This window comes from Myotis myotis, unplaced genomic scaffold (assembly GCF_014108235.1).
Source record: "Myotis myotis isolate mMyoMyo1 unplaced genomic scaffold, mMyoMyo1.p scaffold_m19_p_6, whole genome shotgun sequence".
Taxonomy (NCBI): domain Eukaryota; kingdom Metazoa; phylum Chordata; class Mammalia; order Chiroptera; family Vespertilionidae; genus Myotis; species Myotis myotis.
The window spans coordinates 29,647,618-29,658,546 of record NW_023416368.1 but is presented as its reverse complement, the minus strand read 5'-3'; the positions used below and the strand labels follow the sequence as shown (position 1 = coordinate 29,658,546).

At 48.7% G+C, this 10,929-nt stretch overlaps 1 protein-coding gene across 5 annotated transcripts; it reads right to left on the bottom strand.

The window, feature by feature from the left end:
* Positions 1-1,878: 1,878 nt before the first annotated feature.
* On the bottom strand, positions 1,879-9,909 carry ECSCR (endothelial cell surface expressed chemotaxis and apoptosis regulator). 5 transcript variants are annotated; one of them, XM_036315129.1, is made up of 9 exons: positions 9,755-9,909; positions 6,467-6,511; positions 6,099-6,146; positions 5,289-5,405; positions 4,079-4,192; positions 3,265-3,363; positions 3,008-3,044; positions 2,253-2,349; positions 1,879-2,079 (listed from the first exon to the last, which is right to left on the bottom strand). In XM_036315129.1, the coding sequence occupies exons 1-9, from the start codon at positions 9,813-9,815 to the stop codon at positions 2,071-2,073; spliced, it is 627 nt and encodes a 208-aa protein (XP_036171022.1). In that variant the 5' UTR covers positions 9,816-9,909; the 3' UTR covers positions 1,879-2,070. The 5 variants fall into 5 exon arrangements, with proteins under 5 accessions (XP_036171022.1, XP_036171025.1, XP_036171026.1 ...); XM_036315132.1 differs by lacking the exon at positions 3,008-3,044; XM_036315133.1 differs by lacking the exon at positions 4,079-4,192.
* Positions 9,910-10,929: the final 1,020 nt, after the last annotated feature.

Here is a 10,929-nt window from a genome sequence, read left to right as displayed (position 1 = left end):
GGCCAGTGCACTATGTACCACATAAGAGCTACAGACATGAGCAGGATACAGGCCCTGCCCGAGAGGATTCAGAATCAGTACTAAGTTTCTTTAGTCCACTTGAATTGTTTCAATGAGACAGAGAAAGTAACACTTGTTGTTCTAGGCTTTCTCTCTCATATCACCTTTCAGAGTCTAAATCCAGCAGAAAATAGCGTATCACGGCTTCAGCATGGGTAATCTGTGTTCTCCCTGTGTTCTAAGCTGCCAACTAGCAGATGCTTATAAAGTTAAACACTGCATGTAAACATACACAGATGGCTCTTCCATTGACTCTCCCAAGATTTATTTTGAACCACAGATTACCAAGAAAACAGATAACTGCCTTCTTTTCCTCCTTCTCTTTAAATGACTTTACCTTACTTATAATCTTTTATTTTTAGGACACAAAGATAAAGCTGTATGGGGAAAAGTGGGTGGGTATTTGCTTTTTGCTTTATAAAGTCATAGACCTGCCCTCGCCGCTGTAGCTCAGTTGATTGAGCATCGTTCCATGCACCGAAAGGTCATTGGTTTGATTCCTGGTCAGGGCACATGCCCAGGTTGCAGGTTCGATTCCCAGGTGGGGTGCGTACAGGAGGCAATCGATCGCCATCTCTCTCTCTCTCTCTCTCTCTCTCTCTCTCTCTCTCTCTCTCACGCATCAATGTTTCTCTCTCTCAAATCAATAAAAACATATTTATCCTGAAGTATGGGATCTCAGCAGTGGTACTCCATCTTTTCTGCTACCTATCTTTGCTTCACACCTTCCCAGTGTTATTCCCACAGCTAGAACCACAGTGAGGCATGTCTACCCCGGGACATGCAGAGGACATTTGCCCTTATAGTATCTAGCTCTCACCACTGGAGTTTCCCAGTTAGAACGCATTGTGCCTCCCATGTTCTCACCTCCAGATTCAGTATTTCTTACTGGTGACAATTGGCCACTGTTTATACCTCCTTTTCTCTCCCTCTTTTAGAGCAGTTAGAATAGTCAGTCACTTCATCCCACTTAATAAACTAAATGGACTGAGGCAGACCTGACGGAAGTTCTCTCCCTCCCGAATCTCTCAGAGAACTCCCCACAGGGGCAGAAACTGGCATACACGCTTTACCTAGAAAAGGAGACCCTAGAGCTGCTAGAATGTTCTGTTAAGAATGTGCATGGGGGCATAGACCTTAAAAGAAATGAGACTGCAGGCCAGAAAATAATTCTAATGCCAAGTAGAAAGGACCGATCCACTTTGTCATTTTTCTTGCTTTTGCTCTGCACACTTCTCCTTCCTATGACTTTGAGAAGGTGGATTAGTCAGTCACTTTTTTTTTTAATGTATATTTTATTGATTTTTTACAGAGAGGAAGGGAGAGAGATAGAGAGTTAGAAACATCGATGAGAGAGAAACATCGATCAGCCGCCTCCTGTACATCTCCTACTGGGGATGTGCCCACAACCAAGGTACATGCCCTTGACCGGAATCGAACCCGGGACCCTTCAGTCCACAGGCCGATGCTCTATCCACTGAGCCACACCGGTTTCGGCTAGTCAGTCACTTTTTAGTTCTCACCACTGGAGTTTCCTAGTTAGTCAGTCCGTGTTTCTGGAGTGGCGGTCCACCTGGGGAAGTGTCTCTCATATTGGTAGCTTGCTCCCAGAAATGGAGGAATGTTAGTATCCTTTAGAGCTGCGAGTAGATGTGAAACAATAAAATAATTTATATGTGGCTTATTGCCTCTACTGATAATATCACCTTCCTTCATTTTTTTCTTTTTTAAATATATTTTATTGACTTTTTACAGAGAGGAAGGGTGAGGGATAGAGAGTTAGAAACATCAATGAGAAAGAAACATCAATCAGCTGCCTCCTGCACACCCCCTACTGGGGATGTGTCCGCAACCAAGGTACACGCCCTTGACCGGAATCAAACTTGGGACCTTTCAGTCCGCAGGCTGACGCTCTATCCACTGAGCCAAACCGGTTAGGGCATCACCTTCCTTCTTACAGGCACAGGGCAGCTTCATCATCCTCGTACTCATAAGGACCCACGGTTGCTTTTAAAGAACCTGCAAAATAAATACTTAATGAAGGAAGGGTGAACTTCTTGGGAGTAGTAATATAATAGGCAAGAGAAGAGAAGAGCCTGGGTCTTTGAAAGTATCTCCTTTCTGGTTAAAGTACAAGAGCCTTCAGGAAGGAGGAGGAGGGAGAAGGGAGGAGGGAACCAGGAAAAACGTACCTTCTCTGCTGAGCGGCATCCTTTGCTGTTATTCATGTTTATATTCTTCATGGAGATGAGGGTGATGCTGTCTTTCTCTCCATTGGCTGCGGAGCAGCTAGGAGTAGGAGGAGAACATGGGTTATGGATAGGAGTGGGAGGGCAATGTGGGGGGTTAAGAAACTGCACAGGGGTTGTTAAAACTTAGACCTTTGTTTTGGGGGTGGATCATAATGAAATGAGAGTGTGTTTTGAAGCCCCAAAGACTTGTATTTAAATCTTTGTTTTACTACCTACTGCTTGTGTGATTTTGACCAAGTTACGACCTCTCTTAAGTCTCAATTTTTAAATGTATTAGCCTTGAAGAACTGCTCTAAGAATTTGAGATAATAGTAACAAATATCTACCAAAGGGCTTGGCCCACACAAGGTATTCAATGAACAGTTCCTTAAATAAGTATCTCCTTATTTAAGGGGTATATTAGAATCTGAATTCCTACACTTTTCATGAAGAGGTAAAAGGTGCGTAGCCCTGGGCTGAAGGCTTCCAGTCCATCTCCTGCCAACTGATTGCTTCCTTTCAAGTCTGCTCTTGTCCTGCCTGCCCCTAGTCTGGTCTCAGTGGAGGCTGTCAGGATTCCGTGTGTGTGTGTGTGTGTGTGTGTGTGTGTGTGTGTGTGTGTGTGTGTGTGTAAAGCAGGAAGCTTTGGTTCCCTCTTGGAGGGAAGACTGAGAGGTCAGATAGATAATTCCTGCTTACACCTCTGACAGTCTTACCTTTCAGATAGCCCTGAGCTCCCAGGTTTCTGGGGATCTGTAAAAATCCAAAGGCACAGATTGGGGGTCACATGTTGTTACTCAGAAGCCCAACCTGCCCCTCAAAGTTCACCCAAGTGGACCCTCCCATTTCATCTCATGGTGCTGATGTTTCCATTCCTTCCCTCAACTCTAGGCCGGGTGTCAGTCCCAGAATCTAGCTCTGGGTCCCTCAGCAAAGAGGGGCAAAGGAGGGCCCCCAAGGTTCAGGCATGTACCTTCAGATTCCTTGTTCTTCTGACACTTAAACCTTAGACTGACCACACTGACCAGGATGATCACCACAACCACCAGGATGACAACGAAGCTGATAACACCTGAACAGGGAAAGGATGAGGTGAAGAGGAGGGGATAAGAGGGGATAACATGAGTTCAAATTCTCTTCCTACCTAAGTGCTATGTCGACAGGGTCCAGAGCAAAGTGAATTTTGAATTCCCCTTCTCTGCGAATGCATGAATTCTCAGCTTGCTGCCCTGGCCAAAGTGGGTTCCACAGCCCTTCCTTCCCCCATCTTCCCATAAGAATATGAAACCCAGCAGAACCCAGAAGAGTTGACTAGAGTCAGTGGAGGCTCTTTCCCACCAAAGACTTCTTTGTCAGCCAAACCCTCTAGCACAGCGGTTCTCAACCTGTGGGTCGCGACCCCTTTGGGGGTCGAACGACCCTTTCACAGGGGTCACCTAAGACCATTGGAAAACACATATATAATTACATATTGTTTTTGTGATTAATTACTATGCTTTAATGATGTTCAATTTGTAACGATGAAAATACATCCTGCATATCAGATATTTACATTATGATTCATAACAGTAGCAAAATTACAGTTATGAAGTAGCAACGAAAATAATTTTATGGTTGGGGTTCACCACAACATGAGGAACTGTATTAAAGGGTCGCGGCATTAGGAAGGTTGAGAACCACTGCTCTAGCACACATGGGTGAGATTTGAACTTGTGTTTCCTGACCAGAGTCCAAGTCAGTTCAAAGGTGGGGTCCCCTGCCACATCCCACCTTCTCCTTCCTCTCACCAAATGCAGCCACAGTGAGCACTTGCTCTGACATAGGACTGGGCAGAATGGTGGGGTCTTCTCTTGTCCTCGGGCTCGTGGTGGCCAATTTGGAAGTAACATTTTGAGAGGTGTCTAAAATGGAATGGTGATGGGTGCTTCAGTGAAAGGACTTACTCAGCCTACCAGAGAGAGCTAGCTCCCCCCGACTCCTAGGCCCCCCCCCCCGGCCCCGCAGCACTTTCTCCAGGTAGGGGACTGCAGAGAGAGCTCCAGCCCTACAGAAAAGACTTCCTCTCTGCCCCTCTGATCAGGTCCCATGAGGATGGAGGTCAGAAGTGGGTGCTGTTGGATCACATGACTAGATTGCTGGTTGTATTACTAGTTCCAAAGGACTCCAGAAAGTTCAGGATGCTTCCCTCATTATGCTCTTCCCACCATATCCCCTTGGAGCCCAGAGGAAAGGGATGTATGCTGCAGACATAGGGAGACAGGCTAGGCAAGGTTGAGCCATCTGTGTTTTGCCAAGAGTTGAAGAGGGAGGAAAGAAGGGCACCGGATGTTTGTCTCCAGGCACTGACCTAACAAGCCAGCCTGCCAGTTAAAGGGCATGTGTTTCTGGCCCTCTTGAAAAGTGGTATGGCCATCCACCTCATCCTCTCTGAAGCTCTTTGTACTACAGGCCTGATTGCTGTTCCATTTCTTGGTCCTCACCCCCCTCCTAAAAATGACTGGGAGTATAAAAACATCCCAGAGCCAAGGGGTAGGATGAGAGAAAGGGTCAGGGTGTTCTTTGTTGTGAGCACAGACAGGACATACCTCTGCTTCTGCTGCCACTGCTGCTGCTGCTTGGGACCCCTGTGCCTGTGCCGTAAACAGCAGGCCAAGGTGGAAGGTAACCACCCTGCCCAGCCTTTCTCCCCTGCTGCTGGGTGAAGCCCAGCCTGCCTTGAGAAGCATGTGACTCTTTCCCAACCTTTTCTGCCTTCCTTTCCATTATTTTGGGTTCTCCTAACCCTTCCTTTCCTTCTCGATGCCTTTATCAATCCTGAGTCGACTCTTTCTACCTTCATTGTGACCAGGTCCAAGTCCTTGTCTCTACTCCCCCACCAAACCTCTCTCGTTCTCTCCAGACCAGGGTGCCACTGATGTGGATCCTGAGACCCCCTTACTGTGGGGCAGGACCTGGGCCCCCTCAAGAGGAGAAGAAGGAACCCGGCTTGATACTTACCAAATCCTGATGTGTGCTCCTGTGGCTGGGATGGGGAGTGACCATCCATGGTGCTTGGCCTTGGCATCACAGGTTTACTGGGTACTGTGGGGACCCGTGAGGCTTTCTCTGAAGCAGCTGTGGATTAGGAAGCATTTGTGGGCCTGCTATGGCTTCAACCAGCATGTATACAGGGACGGCTCTTTAGTCCAAAATTGTTATTTTCGTTACTGCTTTCACTTCCAGAAGGAGCCATCCTCCTTTTCACCTCTGGGTCTTCACCTGTACAGTTTCCTCTGCCTGGAATACACCCTACCCTCCTTCACCCCAAGTCTTCATTTGGTCAACTCCTTCTCTGGCCTTAGCTTTAGAAGCACTCTGGGATGTCTTCCCTGGCCCCCAAGTCGGAAGTGGCTCACATTTATCTGGATTCCAATAGCACCTTCATCTTATGCACATCACAATCCTTCTATCCTATCTGTAATTATCAATGTAAGGTCTTGTTTACTTGTCTGTTTCTCCACTGTATTCTTCTTTAGAGCCGAAACTGTGTCTGCTTCCTCATTGGGCCCTCCCTTGATGGAATTTGTAGTCTCAGTGGCAGAGTACCTGGGGTACTGGTACTGGACAGTGGGCTTGGGCTGTTGGGCTCTGAGGAAGGGCTGTCCCCAGCAAGGACTGAGGCATATGGGGAGTTGAAGGTGGGGCAGTTTTGATGACAACCACTTCTGACCCATATGAGAACTCTTGGGCTGCAAGCAAGTCTGAAGGGATGGGCAAGGGGCTGGGAAGGGGCCAGGGATTGGCCCCTCAGCAACCACACTCACTCACCTGTGTTGGGGGTAGTTGGCTGTATAGTCAGACTTAGACTGACGGCTCCTGAAACAGATCATCTGAGGCTGAGGGTCTATTGCCTCTTATTGCTCTGACTCCCTCTCTTCTTCCCTATAGCTGGTGTTTTCTAGTCTTTCTTCTTACCCCAACCCTCACCTGCAACCATTTATCTCTCTTTTTCAAAACAGGTTAGACTGGGCCAAGCTGAAAAAAGTCCCTAGATGAGCTCAGCTTTGGATGTCCTGAGAGCTCTAGCCCCACCCTAATCACCTGCGATCTGTGTAAAACAGTGCCTAGAGCTCTCCCCAGCCTTACTAAGCTCTTAGACATAATTGCTAGAGGAGTCCCTGTGTGTTTGCTCTTACCCTGAGGGCTAGAGGGCTGCATTGTCGTGGGCTGGGAGTTGTGGCCTGCAAGAGAAAGCAAAAAGCATAGACTAGCTTTGTGAGTCTCCCACCCAGCACAGAGCCCCCCGAAAAACCAAGGCCTTTTGGCTTTAAAGCCTCTCATGCTGACAGAGGACTAAAGGATGTGGCTCCAGCTTACTGCGGGGCTGGCTTCCTCTGAGATCATGACTGAATAGCATCATCACCACCACCTCATGATTCAGTGTCCCAGAGTCCTTTCCTGTCTCTTCAATCCCACATGGGTTCTATAGCAGCCTGATACAACGTCAGGGGAAGGTTATTTTAAAATAGTGATATGTCCAAGGACAGAGGGCCAGACACCTGCCAAGTCTAGACAAAGACCCCAGGTCTCCAGACTAATGCTGACATCACACTACCACTGTGCCATCCATTCTACCCTGCAAATAGTGTCATACGAGTCCTGCCCAAGGGAAGGGGATGGGAAGATGTGATGAGTAAGATGGAGTTAGGGGTTGGGGTTGGTATCTGGGCTATCTCTGTGCCCTCCTCCAGCCAGAGGTAGGGGCCTACACAGGAGGCAGGGAAGCTCTAGAATGAGTGGTCAACTTAACTCTCACAGGTAGCGGCTTCTCAATAATGGTTGTTGTTGTCCAAACCCAGGGAGGAGGTTACTAGGATGCCCCAGTAGGAAGCTCTCTCCAGATTGTTTTGTAAGTACATGTGTATGCCTGTCAACCTCTATGCAGGTGTGTGTGTGTGTGTGTGTGTGTGTGTGTGTGTGTGTGTGTGCGCGCGCTCATATATGTGTCCCCTGTGTCTGTGGGACCTCAAAGGTCAGGTTGTGTTTGCTCATTTTCCACAATGAAATCATTCTTGAAACCTGTGAACAATGTGAAAGGAAAACGTGGGGAAGTGGAGCCGCCCAGCTGGGTTCCCGTTCCTCCACTCAGGCTGGGACTGCAGCTGCTGGCCTGGCCCTCTGCTCCCTCAGCCCCCATAATCAGGGAAGTACCAAGCTGGGGCCTGGGTGAACAGAGGCAGCTGAGGGCCAGGGGCCCGCCCAGCCAGTGGCAGCCTGTTGGTCTGTTTATTTTCCTTGGCCACTGCCTTCCTCCATGGGGCTATCACTTGGATAGTGTGGAATTAATTGTTCCCAAGCCCACCCTTTCCCAAACCCTAGGCCGTGCAGAGGCTGTTTTTCCAGGTCACCATCTCTGACACTTCTTTCCCTCATTGGCTGGGGGGATCAAGAGGGGAGTTAAAACTTGTAGGTGCCCCAGGCTAGAGAGAACTTTTCCCAGCTGGGGAGTGACCCTTTTAATCCAAGGTATGTTCTGCAAACACCCATCAGAAGGCACCTTAGATGTCCTTGCTGAAGGGGTATCTAAGGTCCTGTCTAAGCTCTATATGGTTATAACTTTGGTTTTTAGTGGGAGGGCACAGTGCCTGCCTTCCCACATTTATCTAAAAACAAAACTAGTGTCTTGGAATGAGTTCCAAAGTCACAAGCTCCGATTCTCAGTAGCCTGCTCTTTGTCACCTGCCCCCTCCCCCTACTGGAACTTTTTGTCACCAGGAGATTCCTCTGTGAGTAGAGGAGGGATTCAGGGAGCGTCTGTTTTTACAGGCCAGGTTGCCTCTGACCACTGGACACGCAGACAACCAAAGGCCACTGGCCACTGGGATTTCTTATTTTCCGGTCTCCCCTTCCTAATCGCTACCTGCCTCTCTCCTCCTCCTCCACCCCCACCATCCTGTTTTTCTCAGCAGCATACCTTAGTAGTTGAAATCACAGACTTTGGAGTTTGACAGGCTTGAGTCTAAGTCCTGGCTGTCACTTACTGGCCTGGGCTTTATTTTTCTCTTTGTTAAATTGCAAGTGATTTTAGGACTTCATAAGTAGTTGTGAGGATAAGAAGATGCATATAAAGTACTTAACATAGTGCCCACCAGACAGAGAGTCCATGCTCAGTAAATGCTAGACGTTTTTAATTTTGCCCCATTCTCTCAAATTCTCCAAGCCTCAAGTCTGCCCTGCCCTGATTCGTGTATCCACAGTCAAGTCCCTTTGTGAGCCTGCATATCCCCAAAAGGATTCCTCATCCCACCAAAATGAAGGAGACAGAAAGTGCTCTGAGATACTAGATAAGAGGTTAGGAAACTCAAGCGGTGAGCATGGCTTATGTAGAGTTTACACAGGGCATTCCTAGCTCCGGCACTCGTCCAGGACAGGGCAATGGGTAGGGAAGCTGAGAGAAGCCTAGGCCTATGAAAATGCCACCCTATGAGTTGCACCTTTTAATCTTCTCTGCCGTTTCTGCAGTTGGGACAACAGCCTCGTCCCCCAGCTCCAGATCAAATGCGTGACTCTATCCTCTGGGAAGGAGGTTGCGGGTGGAGTAATCAGAGTTTTACTTCCAAGCCATGGACTTGTAAAGAAATGCCTGATCTCTCCATGAGGCAGTCTCCCGGTGCTCAGGCCTTCCACCACCACCAAGAAAGCCATCCTCCCTCTCCCATCCAAGCACTCTTGGGTGCGTTCTTTTCGGCTGCTTTGAGCCCAGGTTCATGAATCTTCCACAGAGGATTCATGGACGTGAGGTGGGGGTGGGGAAGGAATGACCGAGGGGAAGTTACTGCCCTGTGAGTCAGAATCTCCTGGATTTCTCATGGTTCCCAGCAACTGCTCCCTAATTAGGGGACCCCTTATGAGCTGTTTCCCCACTCATCAGCTGGCAGAGTCCCGTCTAAGAGGAGTTTTCAAGTTTTCTCCTCTGAAGACCGTCTCATCTAGACCCCTGGCTGAGGGTGTTGAGTACATCCTCTGTGGCAAACAGTTCTTTGTATCTAACTTGAATCCCTCGTGCTGAGTGTGAGCTTAGAGTCAGTATTTGGAATTCCCAGGTTGTTACTCCCCAAATGGAAGAAAAAAAAAGATCCCTGTAAAGCCCAAGGTGCAGACAGCTTTGTGCTAGAACATCCCAGAAGGAGCTTTCAGACCTCAATCTTCCACCAAGACAGCCAGGCACATCCCACATTTAAGGAGGCCAGCCTTTATGGGAGCCCCGGCTCACCCTGGAACTTTTCCCACAAAAAGGTTTAACCATGTGCCATTTTACCCTTGCCTGGGAATGACTCCCTCCCAATCCAGCTGATCTCTTTCATAAAAGGCTCTGGAATTTCCCCTGGGCACAGCCCTGGATGGAGAGCTGTGTATGTGGTGTGTGTCCTGAAGGACTGCCAGCCCCGGAGGGGAATGCTGACAGAGTGGCAAGTGCCTCTTACCTCGGAGTAGGAGGAAGCTCAGGATCACCCAGCACAGCTGCGTTGCTCCAGCAGTCCCCATGTCAGCTGGGTCTGTGGTGGGCAGGCAGCTGCTCCGTGGAGGCTCGGTCCATAGTGGAGAAGAGAGAGGGAGTGCTGGGAGGGGGAGGGGCTGGGGGCTGGCTCTCCAGGAGCTTCCTGTCAAAGAATAGAAGGAAACAGATTGGGACTAACTCCAGGGCCCTGCTCTGCCTGACAGCCCAGACAAGGATGTGAGGCTGAAACATCAACGACTGGATTGCGCCCTGGGCTCCAGGAATCTGGGCTAGGGCCACTGTGTCCCCCTCCAGGGCCTGTACTCAGAGACCAGTGATGGCAACCTGCCCCTCCCTGGCCCCAGACCCCCCTCTTCTCCTCCAAGGGGTCCATCAGGTCCCTCCACACACCACCCCGGGTTTTCCTGGAATGTAACTCCAGTTCCTCCCCAGACAGTTTCAGACCATGACTGAGCTCTAAAACTCAGCCCACCAGCCGCCCATGCTCTCTAGACTCTGAATACAGCACATTCTTCTCCTTCTTCAGGGCTACCAATGCAGATGGGACTCCCAATATCTTTCATTATTGTTATTCTTAATAGAAAAACAAGAGAACCACATTCCAAGCATCCCTCCCTCAGGCCCTTCCCCTCACTTTGGCGTCAGGCCTTCCCTGTGCTCCAGCAGCATCCTTGTCCTTAGCATCCAGCCAGCACACATCCCACAGCCCTCTCTTCTGCGGACACAGTGTCGCTTTCCCAGTATCCCTTGGACCTGGCCCAATGCCTGCCATACAGTAGGTCTCAGCACATATTTATTAAACTAAACTCTAAAGATTTAGAGCAGAGAAATGTTACACATTTAATATCATTACATCTTTAATATAATCATCATTGTTGTGGATTTCCTTCCAGCCTGTGATAATAAGCATATATATCATTTTATTGATTTACTTATTTACTTTGGTTAACCCTCACCTGAGGATTTTTTTTCATTGATTTTTGTTTTTTATTTTTTTATTTTTTAGAGAGAGTGGAAGGGAGGGAGGGGAAGAGAGGAGAGAAAGAGAGAGAGAAATATCAATGTGAGAGAGACACCGTCTAATGGTTGCCTACCGCATGCACCCTGATCAGGCTGAGGATCGAAACTGCAATCTAGGTA

Excerpts from the sequence above, each read along its gene's own strand:
- ECSCR (XM_036315129.1), bottom strand. The coding sequence starts at position 9,815 with ATGGGGACTGCTGGAGCAACGCAGCTGTGCTGGGTGATCCTGAGCTTC. Across the intron at positions 4,193-5,288 it reads GGAGCACACATCAGGATTTG|ACACCTCTCAAAATGTTACT; the intron begins GTAAGTATCAAG and ends ATTCCATTTTAG. Across the intron at positions 3,045-3,264 it reads GAAGAACAAGGAATCTGAAG|ATCCCCAGAAACCTGGGAGC; the intron begins GTACATGCCTGA and ends GGATTTTTACAG.